Genomic DNA, 22,377 nt, shown 5'->3' on the forward strand with positions numbered 1-22,377 from the left:
GGAGATACATGAAAAAAGACACTAACAAACAATTTCTATTCTTTTATTAATTGCAAAGCCTACACATAAAAAAGGACTGTATATTTTTTTCAAAACCAACTTGGTACATGAGTGAATGAATATTGCAAGGAAGAAAACCTTAAGAGTCTCCCAGTGATGGAATAGAAAAGTGTTTGTGTTCTATCATTGGAAGATTGTGAGTTTGATTATAGACAATGCTACAGCTATCTGTGGCTGGGAGTCCAAGAGAGCAAAACTGGGTATGCCCTCTTGATCAGAGGGATGGCACATTCTCTCCCCATGGTCAGTCAGAGTGGCAGTAACCAATCATGGCTGGCTTGACATGTCTCGGAGGATATCTTGATTGGTACATGGCATGTGATAGGGGACAGCTGGCTAGTGGGTGGGAACTGACAAATGTGTAAATTATTTTATTACAGACCTATGCTTTGTCTTGCAGGTGGCACAATTGTAAAAGCTGCGGTTATAAAAATGAACCAGCACCTTTTGACCAATCAGAATTGAGAATTCAGCAGCACTCTGGCATAATTCAAAGAAACATATTATATTGAATGTCTTTATTGTAAAATGAATTAAAAGTGCCTTAAGGATGTTGCTGTACAAGTTGATTATTTTATTTAGTATATATATATATATATATATATATATATATATATATATATATATATATATATATATATATATATATATATATATGGGCTGTATGGGCATATATATATATGGGTGGTGTAGTGGTTAGTGCTGTCGCCTCACAGCAAGAAGGTCCGGGTTCGAGCCCCGTAGCCGGCGAGGGCCTTTCTGTGCGGAGTTTGCATGTTCTCCCCATGTCCATGTGGGTTTCCTCTGGGTGCTCCGGTTTCCCCCACAGTCCAAAGACATGCAGGTTAGGCTAATTGGTGGCTCTAAATTGACCGTAGGTATGAATGTGAGTGTGAATGGTTGTCTGTGTCTATGTGTCAGCCCTGTGATGACCTGGTGACTTGTCCAGGGTGTACCCCACCTCTTACCTATAGTCAGCTGGGATAGGCTCCAGCTTGCCTGCGATCCTGTAGAAGGATAAAGCGGCTAGAGATAATGAGATTTTATATATATATATATATATATATATATATATATATATATATATATATATATATATAAAATTATCAAGTCAGTACAAAAACATCAGTTGGAGTTTTTGTTGAGGTGTCAGTTGAGGTGGTTTGGGCACCTTGTTAGGATGCCCCCTGGACGCCTCCCAAGGGAGGTTTTCTGGGCATGCCCCACCGGGAGGAGACCCTGGGGCAGACCCAGGACACACTGGAAAGATTACGTCTCTCGGCTGGCCTGGGAATGCCTCGGTATTCCCCTGGAAGAGCTGGTGGAGGTGGCTGGGGAGAGGGAAGTCTGGGCTGCTCTGCTTAGGCTGCTACCCCCGCGACCTGGATCCGGATAAGCGGTAGAAGATGGATGGGTGGATGGATGGATGAAAAAACATTTTCAAGTTCCAAATGTTTGTTTTCCGGCACAAAATTAAATGTTACAGAAAATAAAGGTTTGTATCTGAGCAGCATATTCCATGAGAGACCAATTTTCAGCTTTAAAATGAAAACATAATGAAGGCTACTGGATTTTGCTGCAAAATGAAGAAACAAGAAATTCTAAACAGCTCATTTCCTCATAAAACTGCACTAACTGTACCTGAGACTACTATTTTTATAGCAAAGTGTCGTCTCACACCAAATATTGACTTGGTTTCATTTATTATGGCTTACTGCTGTTAAATATCCACATATACAAAAACTACACTTTCTTAAAGGTACTGTGAATTTATGACAAATTGCAAACAGACAAATAAAAAGTTATATGAAGTTCAATTAAGTGCAAAAGTTTGTGTCGCTTCCTTTTTTAATGAAGAAATTGACAAAGTTATTTAATACAAGTCTTATAAGTGTTCCTTTATTATCAGCTACAGTGCCACAAGTGGATAATGGCTTCACTAGCTAAGTGAAAGGTCACTGTTTTCTGTTTCAGGTCTTGTGATTGCTGTATTATTGATCCCATTAATTGCTGATAACAACAGGCTTAGAGTTTGAGCCTACTTGAATTTTCCATGCCTTAACAGATTCAAATAAATGACCTTTGTTTTGCAGATCAACTGTAAAATAGAGGTTCATTTTACATGCTTGTACAGAAATAAAGAGGTGTGCAAATGCAAGTCTGACTGTAGGGGGGAAAACTTTCTGGAACTTTTACATTTGCGAGAGTCCTGACTGAAATAACTGAAAGTGATGAGATTGTACACTACCGTTCAAAAGTTTGGGGTCACCCAGACAATTTTGTGTTTTCCATGAAAAGTCACACTTTTATTTACCACCATAAGTTGTAAAATGAATAGAAAATATAGTCGAGACATTTTTCTGGCCATTTTGAGCATTTAATCGACCCCACAAATGTGATGCTCCAGAAACTCAATCTGCTCAAAGGAAGGTCAGTTTTATAGCTTCTCTAAAGAGCTCAACTGTTTTCAGCCGTGCTAACATGATTGTACAAGGGTTTTCTAATCATCCATTAGCCTTCTGAGGCAATGAGCAAACACATTGTACCATTAGAACACTGGAGTGAGAGTTGCTGGAAATGGGCCTCTATACACCTATGGAGATATTGCACCAAAAACCAGACATTTAGGCCAAGTTTACATTAGACCATATCTGTCTCGTTTTCTTCGCGGATGCACTGTCCGTTTACATTAAAACGCCTGGAAACGCCGGGAAACGGGAATCCGCCAGCGTCCACGTATTCAATCCAGATCGTGTCAGCTCCGGTGCTGTGTAAACATTGAGAATACGCGAATACGCGGATACGCTGTGCTGAGCTCTAGCTGGCGTCGTCATTGGACAACGTCACTGTGACATCCACCTTCCTGATTCGCTGGCGTTGGTCATGTGACGCGACTGCTGAAAAACGGCGCGGACTTCCGCCTTGTATCACCTTTCATTAAAGAGTATAAAAGTATGAAAATACTGCAAACACTGATGCAAATACTGCCCATTGTGTAGTTATGATTGTCTTTAGGCTTGCCATCCTTCCACTTGCAAGTGGTAAGTGGCGCGCATGCCCGATATGCACTAGGATCACACACACTGCGGCTCAGTCCCGAATCACTGCTCGTGCACTTCACTCGCGCGCTCTGTGAGCTGCGCAGGGCCGGAGTGCGCACCCTCCAGAGGGCACTCGCTGTTCAGGGCGGAGTGATTTGGAGCGCAGGATGCCTGCGGAGCTGAGCGTATCCGTGTATTGGCGTTGCTGTGTGCACGCGAATCGTGTATTGGCGTTGCTGTGTGCACGTTAATCGTTTTAAAAACGTTAATCTGATGATCCGCTGATACGGTCTAATGTAAACCCCACCTTAGTAGAATTTAGCTAGAATAGTCATTTACCACATTAGCAATGTACAGAGTGTATTTCTGATTAGTTTAAAGTGATCTTCATTGAAAAGAACAGTGCTTTTCTTTCAAAAATAAGGACATTTCAAAGTGACCCCAAACTTTTGAACGGTAGTGTATATCCTGTGGGAATCCACTGAAATGCACCATAAAAAGATTCCACTAATTTAAGCAATAATAAACTGCTATCCACCTAATCATTAACATTCTGCCACCATCATTAGCCTATTTTGAGCTATAGCGTGCAGCACTAACAATCAGCTGATAGAAAAACAAATGATTTATGAATGTTATCAGAGTCTACATTAGTTATCTTTGTTATTAAAGAACAAGTCATAAACATCAAGGTGGAACAGGGCATTAGACATGAAGACTCTCTCTCTCTCTCTCTCTCTTACACACACACACACATATATCATACATGTAGCATGAGTAAAGCTGAATCTGAGGAAAAGTAAAAGCTAACTTTTTCCAGCAGTATTTATACTTATGCAAAAGCAATGGGGGAAGCCATGGCCTAATGGTTAGCGAAGCAGCTTTGGGACCAAAAGGTCGCCGGTTCGTTTCCCTGGACCAGCAGGAATAGCTGAAGTGCCCTTGAGCAAGTCACCAAACCCCCAACTGCTCCCCAGGCTGCTCTAGGTATGCTGTATGTCGCACTGGATAAGAATGTCTGCTAAATGCCTGTAATGTAATGCTTAGAGCCTACTAACAAGCACAGCCTGCAAATTGTCTACAATCAAGACATCAGCACATTGCTGGTAATCAGAACAAGAAGACATGGTCATCACTATCCCCCGCCACGAGCATTTTATGAAGACCTCTTAACACTTACGCCCTTATAAGCCCATTGCTTTAATATTGACTTATGATGTCGTAAGTGATATGACACCTTCATAAAACGCTACCCAGCTTTTGTTCAGTAGTATGAGCACACAAAGTTTCACTGATGTAGCTTATGTAGTTTTTGAGAAAACTTGTCCGGACTGAGTCCACTTGTACGAAATCCAATAACATAAAAAATCAAGGGCAATAATAATTTCTCATAAATGATTTTCGAACTTGGCGGTGCGGTTTTGTAGTGGTTAGCACTGTCGCCTCACAGCAAGAAGGTCCAGACACGATCTGGATTGAATACGTGGACCCTGGCGGATTCCCGTTTCCCAGCGTTTCCAGGCGTTTTAATGTAAACGGACAGTGCATCCGCGAAGAAAATGAGACAGATACGGTCTAATGTAAACTTGGCCTATGCGTCAGCCCTGCGATGACCTGGCGACTTGTCCAGGGTGTACCCCGCCTCATAGTCAGCTGGGATAGGCTCCAGCTTGCCCGTGACCCTGCACAGGATAAGCGGTTACAGATAATGGATGGATGGATGGATGGATGGATGGATGGATGGATGGATGGATGGATGGATGAACTCAACTTAGATCATGAATAGTAATATGAGCATGCAAAGTTTCATTGATTTAGCTTATGTAGTTTCTGAGAAAACTTGTCCAGATTGAAATGGATGGACAGACAGATTCCATTCCTATATCCCCCGTGCACGTCATGGCAGGGGATAATAATGATGTGAATAAAATATATGAAGTAAAAATTTACAGAACTATAAAAGTGTGATGAAAGAATGTAATAATACCTGATTTAATAATCAGTAAATACCAATAAACATCTATCCACACCAGAGTTTTATATATATGTGTGTGTGTGTGTGTGTGTGTGTGTGTGTGTGTGTGTGTGTGTGTGTGTGCGCGCAAGTGCTTTTGATTTCTGCATGCATCCACATTTTCTCACTGAAAGCTACTGAAATACAGCTGTGATACTGGATTCTTTGTCTTCATACTGTTACACAGAGCAATAAAAATATATTTACATCACTTCTGTGCCAATTAACCTGCAGTTTATTAACTCATGTAGATTATATTAACTCATGGAGATTATAAAATGCTTTGTAGTTGTGTTTTAAAAGGAAAGGCAGAGACACGGGGCACAAAAAGTGCAGAAGACAGTACATATAGCCCAGGGCTCAGCTGAAGATGAAGGTTTTGCCAGTCGTTCTACTGATTTTGGCCCTTGGCCTAATCTCAGATGCTGTAATTGTTCATGTAAGTGTGTTTACTTTTATATATTATTTAGCAGATGCTCTTAACAAGTGATACAGAATCCAGTGCAGCCATATGAGCAGTTGAAGCGTAGAACAGTTGCTCTGTGGCAGTCCTGGGATTTGAACTGACTGAGTTACTCATCTCATCTCATTATCTCTAGCCGCTTTATCCTGTTCTACAGGGTCGCAGGCAAGCTGGAGCCTATCCCAGCTGACTACGGGCGAAAGGCGGGGTACACCCTGGACAAGTCGCCAGGTCATCACAGGGCTGACACATAGACACAGACAACCATTCACACTCACATTCACACCTACGGTCAATTTAGAGTCACCAGTTAACCTAACCTGCATGTCTTTGGACTGTGGGGGAAACCAGAGCACCCGGAGGAAACCCACGCGGACACGGGGAGAACATGCAAACTCCGCACAGAAAGGCCCTCGCCGGCCATGGGGCTCGAACCCGGATCTTCTTGCTGTGAGGCGACAGCGCTAACCACTACACCACCGTGCCGCCTGACTGAGTTACTGTCACTGTTAAATTGCTGTCCTCAAATAGAAGTACTATTCTGTGATAACACAATACAGAATGACTAATAGATATTAGTGGAGTAATAAATGTACTAATTCATAGAGAATGAGAACGTGCTTACAAGAAAATGTTAGAAATAACAATGCTTGAGAATATAAAAGCAATTTGTTTGAACTTTGTTGTGATTGGCAGATATATTACACTGTAGGTGCTGAAAAAGGCAACTGGACTTGCTTGAAATTCTTGAAGACGCTTCACCTCTCATCCGAAAGGCTTCTTCAGTTTTGTCTGACTAGTGGCAAGTTCCAGGTATTTATCCTCTCGTGGACCAAAAGCAACCCTAAGGAGAGTCATTGAAGTCACATGGGTCGTTGAGTCATCCTGTAGGTGTAGGTCACTGGGGGCCAAGTGTGAATGGTTTTGGCAGCCTAGAGAGTCATTAAGGTGATCTGTGGGTCGTTGGCTCTCTTCATCCACAGGTGGCCCAAACGAAGATGGCTTCTTTTACTCCTCTTTCAAGAAGGAAGCCACCTTCGTCAACCTGGAATGACCATCACTGAACAAAGGAGGTGGTCTGAGACACCAGCCACCTACAACGCAGTCCTTGGCACACTTCCTAGAAAACTGAATACACATCCACACCAAAACTCAGCTGACTTCAATGATTCACATGATGGCAGAGAGAGCCAATCAGTGCATTTACATGCACATCCAAATCGAGCTACTGTTGGTAATCGAGCTAAGGGTCCCAGCAGGGGTGCCAGAGAAATCCAATCCTACATGCACACAAGGAAATCAAGCTATTGTGTGAGGTACATTGTGCACCCGAGCCACAGGTGGCGCTACACGCCCCATCGTGTTGGTACACTTCCAGTTGTTGTCATGAAGAAGAGCTATTCAAGAGTACAAACAAAGTTATCAGTTCCGTGTTCGTTCGTTCTCCTTGTTCCTCCTGACCTCTTCTGCTGCTCGCTACTACTACTGTTGTCATGCTGACCGAGGCTGTTGTGTTTCCCGCTTGTGGTCTCGTCACTCATCACTTCCGGAAGGGGCAGTGCTGAAGTAAGTAGCTCAACTACGTAGCTCGATAGGGTTTACATGCACTAAGTAGCTTGGCTACAATCACATAATCTAGGTCGCGTAGCTCGATTACGAGAAATCCAGTTCGGTTCGATTTCAGCCGAGCTAAGGTGTTTCCATGGCATTTAGAACTTCGATTTCAGTCGAGCTACGGCAGAAATTCAATTTTCCCTATGTGCATGTAAACGCACTGAATGACTCACAGATCACCCTAAAGACTCTCTAGGCTGCCAAAACCATTCACACTTGGCCCCCAGTGACCTACACCTACAGGATGACTCAATGACCCAGGTGACCTCAATGACTCTCCTTAGGGTTGCTTTTGGTCCACTAGAGGATAAATACCTGGAACTCGCCACTAGTCAGACAGAACTGAAGAAGCCTTTTGGAAGCGTCTTCAAGAATTTCAAGCAAGTCCAGTTGCCTTTTTTAGCACCTATGGTTTACTATGACCTGGATGACTGAGAACCTTCACAGACAGATATACTACACCCTTATGAAAAGAAATATAAATTGAGTTTTGCCTTATTCCTCTTAGGGAAGCCTTTATGTTTCTATGCAGCACCTTACAATATAGTGTTTCCTTATTAGATGGGGGTTTCAAATAGAACCCTTTTACACCCCTTGAATAACCATTTTTAGGATATAGTTGTACAACTCCGATTCCAAAAAAGTTGGGACAAAGTACAAATTGTAAATAAAAACGGAATGCATTGATGTGGAAGTTTCAAAATTCCATATTTAATTCAGAATAGAACATAGATGACATATCAAATGTTTAAACTGAGAAAATGTATCATTTAAAGAGAAAAATTAGGTGATTTTAAATTTCATGACAACAACACATCTCAAAAGAGTTGGGACAAGGCCATGTTTACCACTGTGAGACATCCCCTTTTCTCTTTACAACAGTCTGTAAACGTCTGGGGACTGAGGAGACAAGTTGCTCAAGTTTAGGGATAGGAATGTTCACCCATTCTTGTCTAATGTAGGATTCTAGTTGCTCAACTGTCTTAGGTCTTTTTTGTCGCATCTTCCGTTTTATGATGCGCCAAATGTTTTCTACGGGTGAAAGATCTGGACTGCAGGCTGGCCAGTTCAGTACCCGGACCCTTCTTCTACGCAGCCATGATGCTGCAATTGATGCAGTATGTGGTTTGGCATTGTCATGTTGGAAAATGCAAGGTCTTCCCTGAAAGAGACGTCGTCTGGATGGGAGCATATGTTGCTCTAGAACCTGGATATACCTTTCAGCATTGATAGTGTCTTTCCAGATGTGTAAGCTGCCCATGCCACACGCACTAATGCAACCCCATACCATCAGAGATGCAGGCTTCTGAACTGAGCGCTGATAACAACTTGAGTCGTCCTTGTCCTCTTTAGTCCGAATGACACGGCGTCCCTGATTTCCATAAAGAACTTCAAATTTTGATTCGTCTGACCACAGAACAGTTTTCCACTTTGCCACAGTCCATTTTAAATGAGCCTTGGCCCAGAGAAGACGTCTGCGCTTCTGGATCATGTTTAGATACGGCTTCTTCTTTGAACTATAAAGTTTTAGCTGGCAACGGTGGATGGCACGGTGAATTGTGTTCACAGATAATGTTCTCTGGAAATATTCCTGAGCCCATTTTGTGATTTCCAATACAGAAGCATGCCTGTATGTGATGCAGTGCCGTCTAAGGGCCCGAAGATCACGGGCACCCAGTATGGTTTTCCGACGTTGACCCTTACGCACAGAGATTCTTCCAGATTCTCTGAATCTTTTGATGATATTATGCACTGTAGATGATGATATGTTCAAACTCTTTGCAATTTTACACTGTCAAACTCTTTTCTGATATTGCTCCACTATTTGTTGGTGCAGAATTAGGGGGATTGATGATCCTCTTCCCATCTTTACTTCTGAGAGCCGCTGCCACTCCAAGATGCTTTTTTATACCCAGTCATGTTAATAACCTATTGCCAATTGACCTAATGAGTTGCAATTTGGTCCTCCAGCTGTTCCTTTTTTGTACCTTTAACTTTTCCAGCCTCTTATTGCCCCTGTCCCAACTTTTCTGAGATGTGTTGCTGTCATGAAATTTCAAATGAGCCAATATTTGGCATGAAATTTCAAAATATCTCACTTTCGACATTTGATATGTTGTCTATGTTCTATTGTGAATACAATATCAGTTTTTGAGATTTGTAAATTATTGCATTCCATTTTTATTTACAATTTGTACTTTGTCCCAACTTTTTTGGAATCGGGGTTGTACTATAATTCCTGCTGGTGCTATAACAGGGATCTTTATGCAACAAAACGGCAAATATTCTTGGTCTATATAGGGTGTGGTGCCAAACTGCACAGTGTCTGTAGTAGTGGTTCATTTAACCATGTTTAGCAAAACAGTTTCAAGCATATTTTGCAATTTGGTGGCAGACTGCTCTTGTTATACCAGTAGAATGTTATACCAGTAGACCATTTTTATTCTATTTTTATTCAGGAAGGAAATTTTTCTTTCTCACTCGAATCAGTGAAAAAGCTTTGGGACATCCTCGCTAAAGGAGAGTCGGCCAAACAGACCGATCTCTTAAGTGCATTCAGCGCTGTGACACTGTGTGAAAACCCACTCCTTCCTGAGGAATTTCAGCCTCTGTGCCAAAGCAGTAACGCACAAGTTCATTTCTTCAGACTTGGTAAGCAATATAGAGTAAAACAGAATAGAATCATTTGGTTTCCTGGCCACTTTAATAGGAACACTTTAACACTTGGCCATTCATGAATTTATCCAATCAGCCAAACCTTTTGGCAACAGCAGAAAACTACATCGGGTAGGAATCCAAGTGGGCACAGGCTCACCGAAACTGGGCAGTTAAAATTTGGGAAAATATCACGCAGTGGTTTTCCAGTGTTCAACTGTCCAGTTTTTGTGTTTTTATTAATCCCAGGAGATTAGCAATTTCTGAGATACTCAGACTAACCTGTATACCACCACCAACCATGCCATCCTGCCATCATCTGCAGCTGCTTATCCTGTTCTACAGGATCGCATGCAAGCTGGAGCCTATCCCAGCTGACTACGGGCGAAAGGCGGGGTACACCCTGGACAAGTCGCCAGGTCATCGCAGGGCTGACACATAGACACAGACAACCATTCACGCTCACATTCACACCTACGGTCAATTTAGAGCCACCAGTTAATCTAACCTGCATGCCTTTGGACTGTGGGGGAAACTGGAGTACCCGGAGGAAACCCACTCAGACATGGGGAGAACATGCAAACTCCGCATAGAAAGGCCCTCATCAGCTGCTGGGCTCGAACAGGACCTTCTTGCTGTGAGGCGACAGCGCTAACCACTACACCACCGTGCCGCCCTCATATATATATATATATATATATATATATATATATATATATATATATATATATATATATATTAGTGCTGTCAAAAATGTTGCGTTATTATCGCGTTAACTTGACTCAATTTTAACGGCGATAATTTTTTTATCGCAAGATTAACGCTCTGTGACATGATGTAGGTTTTTCATAAGCTTTTGAAACTACCAGGAACTTGGAACAGAAACTTTGCTTAGAAAAACGATAGCAGCTAGACTGTAATGCCATGCCCTGCACAGCCAGAGTCCTCTGCCCTCCCCCCAAAGAACCAGCGCGGGCAGGGCGCGCTAGCCCCGTGCCTCGGGACGAAGAGCCACGGTGCTTGGCTTAGGTTTCGTTTTCCCATCGGCGGCTCCAGCCCGACTTTGCAGTGGCTGTGACAAGACGTGTTATGCTCTGCAATAAAAAAAAAACATTGGTACAAAGCAAGCCCATTCACTTTTTTATGCTGATAAGAGAATTACAATGGTTATTCATGTGACAAAAATGTGTGATTAAATTGCGATTAATCGCGAGTTAACTATGACAGTTGTGACAATAATCGCGATTAAATATTTTAATCGCTTGACAGCACTAATATATATATAATCTCATCTCATTATCTCTAGCTGCTTTATCCTGTTCTACAGGGTCGCATGCAAGCTGGAGCCTATCCCAGCTGAATACGAGCGAAAGGTGGGGTACACCCTGGACAAGTCACCAGGTCATCACAAGGCTGACACATAGACACAGACAACCATTCACACTAACACCTACGGTCAATTTAGAGTCACCAGTTAACCTAACCTGCATGTCTTTGGACTGTGGGGGAAACCGGAGCACCTGGTGGAAACCTACGCAGACATGGGGAGAACATGCAAACTCCGCACAGAAAGGCCCTTGTCGGCTGCTGGGCTCGAACCCAGGACCTTCTTGCTGTGAGGCGACAGTGCTAACCACTACACCACCGTGCCGCCCTCATATATATATATATATATATATCTCATCTCATCTCATTATCTCTAGCCGCTTTATCCTTCTACAGGGTCGCAGGCAAGCTGGAGCCTATCCCAGCTGACTACGGGCGAAAGGCGGGGTACACCCTGGACAAGTCACCAGGTCATCACAAGGCTGACACATAGACACAGACAACCATTCACACTCACATTCACACCTACGCTCAATTTAGAGTCACCAGTTAACCTAACCTGCATGTCTTTGGACTGTGGGGGAAACCGGAGCACCCGGTGGAAACCTACGCAGACATGGGGAGAACATGCAAACTCCACACAGAAAGGCCCTTGTCGGCTGCTGGGCTCGAACCCAGGACCTTCTTGCTGTGAGGCGACAGTGCTAACCACTACACCACCGTGCCGCCCTCATATATATATATATATATATATATATATATATATAATTTATTTTCCCACGTTTGTTGCAAGCATTAACTGAAGCTCTTGACTTATAGCTGCATGATTTTATACTTTGTGCTGCTGCCACATGATTGGCTGATTAGATGCCGAATTGAATTGCATGAATGCACAGTTATACAGGTGTTCTTATTAAAGGTTCCAGTGAGTGTATATGATAGTTATATTGACACTGAACTACTTACCTGTTATGTGTTATCGTCTTTCTTATCCTCTAAATTTACAAGTGTGAACTGAAAAGACACTTCTTTTTTGTGTTACTTGCAGCACATCTCTCCAGGAATGAAGATGTATGTGAGATCTGTTCATTTGCTGCTTGCACTGGCTGCTGAACATGACTCAATATCATACTGGCACTTCAAGACGTAAAATCTGTTTGTTTGTTTTTTAATTCCACTTATTATTAGTTTGCCAACTTCATTATGCATACCTGCATGTAAACTGTCTTTGTACTGTAATCATTTTTATGTACAATCACTATTTTAAAAGCGCTTCAAATTCACCTGTAGTAAAACTCTGTTACGATAGCATTTATATCTAACACTTTGTGGTAGAATTTATGTGTAGCCCTCCCACTCAACTCTAATGTGTTACAGAATTGTCATGGCATAACCCTTTACACCTGATAACCCCTTAAGCATGGGAGGCGAATTGGAGGGAGTCTGCTAAAATATTAAATTTGGGATGGATCTACTTTAACTAGAGCATATGACTTTGACTAGGGTGCCGAGAGGCCTAGTTAACTGATTTTATAGCTATACTGTCACTGTGAGCTTACAACCTCCCATACATACCTTTCAACACACCATAGCCCAACCCTAACCACATTTATCAGACATAAATAAACACTGCAACTGCAGATATGCATTGCAACAACATGAAATGTTTATTAACGCACAAACAGGCAATCACCCCTTTAAAATGTCCTGGTGACCCTTGAAATCAATAAAATAAAATAATACCCGGGGTTTTGTAAAAGTCAGTTACGGTACCATGTCGTTGGCGTGCATGTTGGAGCGCATTTGAATCCTCATGAAAAGTATTTTCTTAGTACTCACTGATCCTTGGAAATTCAGAAATAGTTAGCAACAGTTTTCCTCAAACCCTCTGTTCAGTGAAGACAGGTGAGGTGAGATGAGATGGAGAAACCAGTCCTGAAGACAGGTCCATGTGCAACAGTAGGTTCCCTAGCGGCAGCGCGAAGTCCCTAGCACCCTCTACAGCAGCAGCAGCGGCCTCCGCGGCAGCGGGATGGCAGGCAGGCATGTAAGCTTTGAGGCACATCAGAAAACCTGGCGCAAAATATGTCTCCCACACATACACAGTCTCCTTCTTCTCCCAGCTAGCGAAAACGAGGCTAACTAGCACTAATACACAACAGAAAATGGCGTCGCCGAAGTTTAGTATAATTTCCGGCTGAAACAGCTTCAAACACGGCTCATTCTTACATTTTGTACCAGGTAACACACACATAAAACCTCCGGTTTTTAGTTTCAATAACAACAGTAACTTTAAACAGTTTCAAACGGCTTACAACTAGCTCTTTACGTTGTGTCGCGATTATTTTCCCTCATTTTTTTCTCCCATTAATTGAGGTTTTTCACCCACGTGACCAAGTCATGTGAGGCCGCCATTTTGGACGTCACGGCTCGAATCAGTTTGAATGCGAGGAAGGCGACAAACGAAAAACATAAAAGAAAAAGGAACGAGATGCAGAAAACACCTTCACTATCCAGCGACGTAGGGCATTTACAGGGCGAGCAGAGGGAGAGGTATTTGCAAAAATTGAGGTTAGCAGGCTTAGAGAACGACGTTTACCTGCTTCCACCAGGATTGTTCACTGACGTACGGAAGTACACGAAGCCCTCGTCTTTACCTGACTTCGGCCCACATGATCTGTATACCTATGTCGTTAAAAACCCATCGCCATACACAGGTATTGATCTGAAAGCGTATAAGAGTTTGGATACCTACAAATATTTTGTGTCAGGCTGGGTAACATGCCTACATCAGCGGGTCGTCCCTGGAGCCGGTGGTCGCCATCTTATTACAGCTAAGGTTTGTTCACATTTTCATTTACTTTCGGTCCTCAGGATAAACAAAATGTTATTAAATGTCATTGAAATAACTTCTTAGTCTGTTGAGACATGGCCCGTTATAAATTTGCTGTTACCAGGCAATGACCAAGAACTGTATTATTAGGGTCGGTGTCTGTGTTGTAGCAGTGTACTAGCAGCTAGCTGTTAGCACTAGCTAATGTCAACAACATCATAGCTGGTATGTTACTGTAGCAATGTTTACGTTCAGTCATTTGGATGACTGTTAAAACCTTTCAGTCTCAAGTTTTTCCTTTACTGTATTTACTAGTTTACTGTAATTATGATCCGGCAGCTATTTACACCGGATCCAGTGTAAATAGCTGCCGGAGCGCGCTCCGGCTTGCTCCCCCTCAAATTAAGCAGCGCACTCCGGGAGCAAGCCGGAGCACGCTGCTTAATTTGAGGGGGAGCAAGCCAGAGCGTGCTCCGGAACCTCGGCCGGAGCACTCCGGGAGCAAGCCGGAGTGCGCTGCTTAATTTGAGGGGGAGCAAGCCGGAGCGCGCTCCGGAACCTCGGCCAGAGCACTCCGGGAGCAAGCCGGAGCGCGCTGCTTAATTTGAGGGGGAGCAAGCCGGAGCGCGCTCCGGCAGCTATTTACACTGGATCCGGTGTAAATAGATGCCGGATCATAATTACAGTAAACTAGTAAATACAGTAAAGGAAAAACTTGAGACTGAAAGGTTTTAACAGTCATCCAAATGACTGAACGTAAACATTGCTACAGTAACATACCAGCTACTATGTTGTTGACATTAGCTAGCTTGACCTTCAAAATGGTGGACACCGGGGCGTCACGTGACCCTGTGACGTCAGGTGAAAAACCTCAATAGCCTGAGCCTCGTCTCTTTCCTTTTTAGTCCCACCCCCTCTCCGAATCCGGTAGGTAGTTGACGCTCATCTCTGACTGGCATTAATTGGCTAATAACAGATCGACACCTGATTACCCAAATAAACAGAGGAAACGACATGAGACGTTCAAAGACCATCAAGACATGGGACATTTCAGCACCCTCCCAAATAAAGCACCAAACACAGACCTCTCCACATCAATGCAAACCCACCTCACAACAGCAGCAATTCAACAAACAACATTTCAAGATACACCGCACATTTGCCAACCAAACACATGTCCAAAGAAACAAAACATCATTTGCAGCAGGGCACTACATACAGTATGTACAAGTTGTTATCTGTTTTTTATGTGTATTTTATTATCAGCATTTATTCTGCTTTGATACTAACAATTATAATCCCATAATATAGTAAAAACCCAAGGTGAAATTGAATAAAACAGAAATCTCACTAACCCGTGTTGATCATTGGTATTCTACGTCGAAGCATTTGAAAACATGAGAATATGTGAAAAATGTGAAAATGTTAGATACATGCTGTTCTTTGTCAGAAATAGTGCGTTAGTATAAAAAGTCAAATCCAACACCACGATCATGAAATAAACATTTCAGCATGAGTTGAACATAGACCGAACAGCCATAACTTTAAAACCACTGACAGGTGAAGGGAATAACATTGATGACAGTGGCATCTGTCAAGGAGTACGATATATTAGGCAGTAAGTGAACAGTCACATCTCAACGCTGATGTTTTGGAAGCAGGAAAAATTGCCAAGCATAAGGATCTGAGCAACAAACAGGTCAGATTCATGGAGGCTCCACCTTGCAACTTTCAGGACTTAAAAGACATGCTGTTAACGTCTTGTTACCAGATACCACAGCACACCTTCAGAGGGTGTGTGGAGTCCATGCCTTTACAGATCAGAGCTGTTTTGGTGGCAAAAGGGGGACGTACACAATATTAGGCAGGTGGTTTTAATGTCATGGCTGATCTGTGTACAACCCCGATTCCAAAAAAGTTGGGACAAAGTACAAATTGTAAATAAAAACGGAATGCAATGATGTGGAACTTTCAAAATTCCATATTTTATTCAGAATAGAACATAGATGACATATCAAATGTTTAAACTGAGAAAATGTATCATTTAAAGAGAAAAATTAGGTGATTTTAAATTTCATGACAACAACACATCTCAAAAAAGTTGGGACAAGGCCATGTTTACCACTGTGAGACATCCCCTTTTCTCTTTACAACAGTCTGTAAACGTCTGGGGACTGAGGAGACAAGTTGCTCAAGTTTAGGGATAGGGATGGGATGTTAACCCATTCTTGTCTAATGTAGGATTCTAGTTGCTCAAGTGTCTTAGGTCTTTTTTGTCGTATCTTCCTTTTTATGACGTGCCAAATGTTTTCTATGGGTGAAAGATCGGGACTGCAGGCTGGCCAGTTCAGTACCCGGACCCTTCTTCTACGCAGCCATGATGCTGTAATTGATGCAGTATGTGGTTTGGCATTGTCATGTTGGAAAATGCAAGGTCTTCCCTGAAAGAGACGTCGTCTGGATGGGAGCATATGTTGCTCTAGAACCTGGATATACCTTTCAGCATTGATGGTGTCTTTCCAGATGTGTAAGCTGCCCATGCCACACGCACTAATGCAACCCCATACCATCAGAGATGCAGGCTTCTGAACTGAGCGCTGATAACAACTTGAGTCGTCCTTCTCCTCTTTAGTCCGAATGACACGGTGTCCCTGATTTCCATAAAGAACTTCAAATTTTGATTTGTCTGACCACAGAACAGTTTTCCACTTTGCCACAGTCCATTTTAAATGAGCCTTGGCCCAGAGAAGACGTCTGCGCTTCTGGATCATGTTTAGATACGGCTTCTTCTTTGAACTATGGAGTTTTAGCTGGCAACGGCGGATGGCACGGTGAATTGTGTTCACAGATAATGTTCTCTGGAAATATTCCTGAGCCCATTTTGTGATTTCCAATACAGAAGCATGCCTGTATGTGATGCAGTGCCATCTAAGGGCCCGAAGATCACGGGCACCCAGTATGGTTTTCCGGCCTTGACCCTTACGCACAGAGATTCTTCCAGATTCTCTGAATCTTTTGATGATATTATGCACTGTAGGTGATATGTTCAAACTCTTTGCAATTTTACACTGTCGAACTCCTTTCTGATATTGCTCCACTATTTGTCGGCGCAGAATTAGGGGGATTGGTGATCCTCTTCCCATCTTTACTTCTGAGAGCCGCTGCCACTCCAAGATGCTCTTTTTATACCCAGTCATGTTAATGACCTATTGCCAATTGACCTAATGAGTTGCAATTTGGCCCTCCAGCTGTTCCTTTTTTGTACCTTTAACTTTTCCAGCCTCTTATTGCCCCTGTCCCAACTTTTTTGAGATGTGTTGCTGTCATGAAATTTCAAATGAGCCAATATTTGGCATGAAATTTCAAAATGTCTCACTTTCGACATTTGATATGTTGTCTATGTTCTATTGTGAATACAATATCAGTTTTTGAGATTTGTAAATTATTGCATTCCGTTTTTATTTACAATTTGTACTTTGTCCCAACTTTTTTGGAATCGGGGTTGTATGTTTGTAATTGTGTCTATATGGTTTGAAAAATCAGATAAATTTTATTCAGATAAAAATGTGACTTCTGATGGTTGTACCAGAATGAATATGCAGATTTCATAAAGGGATGAATACTTATGCAATATTTTATGTCTCGTATGCTTTTCTTTGGAAATAATTTGCATATTATCCTGTTCTACCAACACACACACACACACACACAAACATTATGGGAAATTCATTCATTCATTCATTCATTCATTCTTTATGCAGCTTACGTATCTGTTGTGGGTCGCATGTGAGCTGGAGCCAGTCCCACTGACTCTGGGTGAGAGGTAAGGTGCATTCTGAACAGGCTGCTAGTCAACCATTGGGATAATAAAGAGACAAACAACCATTCACATTCATAAATCACACCATGCAATTTAATGTAGTCACTTGACCAAATCTCTTTGGACTGTGAGTGGAAACTGGAGCACTCAGAGGAAATCCATGCAGGTACAAGGAAAACACGCAAACTCCACACAGAAAGGCCTCAATCGACCCAGAACCTTCTTGCTGTGAGGTGACAGTGCCAACCACTGCACCATCATGCTGCCCATGATGGGAAGTTTTGTGTAGATTTATAATTTCCGGCTTGAAACCCCTGCTGGAAAATAAAAGAGCCAGGGGAAGTTAGCTGGTCACCACCCTTAGCCGATCAGGATGGTCAGGTTTTATGGTTTCAGAGGCCTTTTGGTGACCTGCAGGATGTTTCTGTTTGGTCAGACTGGTTCTAGCTGGTCATGTTTAATGGTTTTGGGTGTAACTGGTCAGTTGTGATGATTTAAAAAGGCGCACTACACAATATGTCCAACAGGCACAGACATTGCTGACAAGCGTTGAGAAAAAGAGTGTAATCGCATTGGGCTTGTTCTAAATGACAAGACAACCAAGGTGATGTCTTGCAATGTTACATCTCCAGCACCTCTCTCCACAAGCGATGGGACGGTGCTTGATGAAGTAGACGATTTCAAGTATCTAGGCTTGTGGGTTAATTCAACTGAGCAGGATATCAAAGTCCGCAAGGCACTGAATGATAGGAGTAAGATCTGGAAATCTCTCGCGAGCTGAAGCGTAGGCTCTTTGTGGCCACTGTCGAGTCTGTCCTCCTGTCCGGATGTGAATGCTAGTCTCTTACCTCTACCTTAGAAAGATCTCTTGATGGCTCCTACACTCGAATGTTACGTGCGGTCCTGAACATCAGCTGGCAGAGCTATGTACCAAATGAAGATTTATATGGTACCGTCCCCAGAATTTCTGACAAGGTGGCCTGGCAGAGACTTGGGCTTGTGGGCCACTGCTTCAGGTACAAGAATCTCCCTGCTGGTGAGCTTGTGCTGTAGGAGCCTCTCCACAGTTGCAGAAGTCGAGGCCATCCCCCCGTAACCTTCATTGACTCCATGAAAAGGGCAGCCAAGTACTGCTGAGCTAGCCAACTGCATGGCTGATCAACAGGATTGGGGCTCCAGGCATGCGACTCAGCTGAGGCCGCTGTGAGTGACTATACAATATGTTAAAGGAGAAGAACTTTATTCATCACACACTTGTGAAATTCCTCTCTGCATTTAACCCATCTGAAGCAGTGAACATACACATGAGCAATGAGCACACACACATTCCCAGAGCAGTGGGCAGCCATGCTAACAGCGCCCGGGGAGCAGTTGGGAGTTAGGTGCCTCGCTCAAGGGCACCTCAGCCCAAGGTCGTCCCATATTCAGACTCAGATTCATTGTCATTCAACCATGTGACATGATAAGAATGAAACGCAGTTACCCCGTTCTCAGTGTGTGCAGCGTGAATAAGTAACTAAATTAACTAAATAAGTAAAATAGTTATATTGCACAATGTACTGCAGTGGCAACAGCTTAAAGGTGTTCAGTGCAACAGTGCGAAAGTACAGCAGCAAAATTCACAGTATTAAGGCATGTTGGTAAGGTGCGTAGTGTTCAGTATATGGGGGGTGGAGCAGTTCAGCAGTCTGACTGCATCCGGCTAGAAGCTGTTTTTCGTAGATGTTTTTGCCCAGGTGCAGCACAGCCTCCTTCCAGAGGGCAGGGGAGTGTGCAGGGTGGGTGGGGTCACGGAGGATGCAAGTGGCTCTTTCTCTACATCTGGTGGTGTAGATGTCACTGATGGGTGATAAGCTGCACCCGATGGTCCTCTGTGCAGACTTGACCACCCTCTGCAGCACCTCCTTCTCAGCCACAGTGCAGCCAGCATACCACACCGTGAGGCAGGAGGTCAGGATGCTCTCGACCACACAGCTGTAAAAGGACCTGAGGACATCAGCCTCCAGTCCTGCCCGCTTCAGTTTCCTCAGGAAGTAGAGGCGCTGGTGAGCTTTCTTTATGACGCTAGGCGAGCGTATTGGTCAAGTGAACGCCGAAGTACCTGACGAAGGGAACCATCTCCACAGTTGCACCATCGATGTAGAGAGGAGGGGGTGGTGCCAGTCCTGCGGAAATCCACAACCATCTCCTTGGTCTTCTTGATCTTGAGGATGAGGTTGTTTTCCCTGCACCACCTTGGCAGGTCCTCCAGCTCCATCTGATGAGTCCAACCACTACTGTGTCATCAGCGAACTTCACCACGAGATTGTTCTCGTATGTTAACCTATTATGTTAGTACTATGTTATTAGCCTAACTGCATGTCTTTGAACTGTGGGGGAAACTGGAGCACCCGCACAGACACGGGGAGAACATGCACAGAAAGGCCCCTGTCGGCCGCTGGGCTTGAACCCAGAACCTTCTTGCTATGAGGCGACTGTGCTAACCACTTACACCACCGTTCCGCCCTAAAAACAGGGTATGTAAACAATATGCATGTGCACAGTACCAATCTTTGTAACACAAAGACAGTATAATCTGTCTTTGTGTTACAATCATTTTATTTTACCATCCATCCATTATCTGTAGTCGCTTATCCTGTTCTACAGGATTGCAAACAAGCTGGAGCCTATCCCAGCTGACTATGGGCGAGAGGTGGGGTACACCCTGGACAAGTCGCCAGGTCATCACAGGGCTGACACATAGAGACAAACAACCATTCATGCTCACATTCACACCTGCGGTCAATTTAGAGCCACCAATTAACCTAACCTGCATGTCTTTGGACTGTGGAGGAAACCCACGGGGAGAACATGCAAACTCCACACAGAAAGGCCCTCGCTGGCTGCTGGGCTCGAACCCAGAATCTTCTTGCTATAAGGCGACCGTGCTAATCACTTACACCATGTGCATAGTACCTGTGTACAACCTGTCTTTGTGTTACAATCATTTTATTTTACCATCCATCCATCATCTGTAGCTGCTTATCCTGTTCTACAGCGTCGCGAGCAAGCTGGATCCTATCCCAGCTGACAATGGGCGAGAGGCGGGGTACACCCTGGACAAGTCGCCAGGTTATTACAGGCCTGACACATAGAGACAAACAACCATTCACATTCACGCTCCCTGTCAATTTAGAGCCACCAATTAGCCTAACCTGCATGTCTTTGGACTGTGGAGGAAACCCACAGGGAGAACATGCAAACTCCACACAGAAAGGCCCTTGCTGGCTGCTGGGCTCAAACCCAGAACCTTCTTGCTATAAGGCGACCATGCTAACCACTTACACCATGTGCATAGTACCTGTGTATAACCTGTCTTTGTGTTACAATCATTTTATTTTACCATCCATCCATCATCTGTAGCCGCCTATCCTGTTCTACAGCGTCGCGAGCAAGCTGGATTCCATCCCAGCTGACAATGGGCGAGAGGCGGGGTACACCCTGGACAAGTCGCCAGGTCATCACAGGGCTGACACATAGACACAGACAACCATTCACACTCACATTCACACCTACGGTCAATTTAGAGTCACCAGTTAACCTAACCTGCATGTCTTTGGACTGTGGGGGAAACCGGAGCACCCGGAGGAAACCCACGCGGACACGGGGAGAACATGCAAACTCCACACAGAAAGGCCCTCGCCGGCCCCAGGGCTTGAACCCAGGACCTTCTTGCTGTGAGGCGACAGCGCTAACCACTACACCACCGTGCCGCCCCTATATAAAATATGAAATATAAAGTGCATCTCATCTCATTATCTCAAGCCGCTTTATCCTGTTCTACAGGGTCACAGGCAAGCTGGAGCCTATCCCAGCTGACTACGGGTGAAAGGCGGGGTACACCCTGGACAAGTCGCCAGGTCATCACAGGGCCGACACATAGACACAGACAACCATTCACACTCACATTCACACCTACGGTCAATTTAGAGTCACCAGTTAACCTAACCTGCATGTCTTTGGACTGTGGGGGAAACCGGAGCACCCGGAGGAAACCCACGCGGACACGGGGAGAACATGCAAACTCCACACAGAAAGGCCCTCGCCGGCCCCGGGGCTCGAACCCAGGACCTTCTTGCTGTGCGGCGACAGCGCTAACCACTACACCACCGTGCCGCCCTTCAATTACATTTGTCTTCTGTATTCAAAGCTATTCCATTTCACTCTATGTTCATAAATAAAGGTTTTCTCGTCATTCAAAGTGTGACTACATTTGTTGAGACACCCTATATAATTTATTTTTATTTTGGTAAGCGTAGTTTGGTCGGGCAGTTGCAAAATAAGAATTTCCTTACCCAATAATAAACCGCTGCGTCTGTTATTGTGTATATGACAAATAAAAATCTTGAATCTTGAATTTTATTTCACAACTCTCATTACTGAGAAAAAATGAACTGCACCGTTTAATAAATAACGCAAGGTGTCGCTGTATCATCATGAAACAATCCAGAGACGCGCTTCAGTCAGAAACTCCGTGTAAAAGGTCTAAAAACCCTAAACGAGGAGTTAAAA

The 22,377-nt window shown here is 43.7% G+C and overlaps 1 protein-coding gene across 1 annotated transcript; it reads left to right on the plus strand.

The window, feature by feature from the left end:
- Positions 1 to 5,485: 5,485 nt before the first annotated feature.
- LOC132896229 (guanylin-like) lies at positions 5,486 to 12,286 on the plus strand. Its single transcript, XM_060936964.1, has 3 exons — positions 5,486 to 5,554; positions 9,652 to 9,844; positions 12,222 to 12,286. Exons 1-3 carry the CDS (start codon positions 5,486 to 5,488, stop codon positions 12,284 to 12,286), a joined length of 327 nt encoding a protein of 108 aa, XP_060792947.1.
- Positions 12,287 to 22,377: the final 10,091 nt, after the last annotated feature.

This window comes from Neoarius graeffei, chromosome 13 (assembly GCF_027579695.1).
Source record: "Neoarius graeffei isolate fNeoGra1 chromosome 13, fNeoGra1.pri, whole genome shotgun sequence".
Classification (NCBI taxonomy): Eukaryota; Metazoa; Chordata; class Actinopteri; order Siluriformes; family Ariidae; genus Neoarius; species Neoarius graeffei.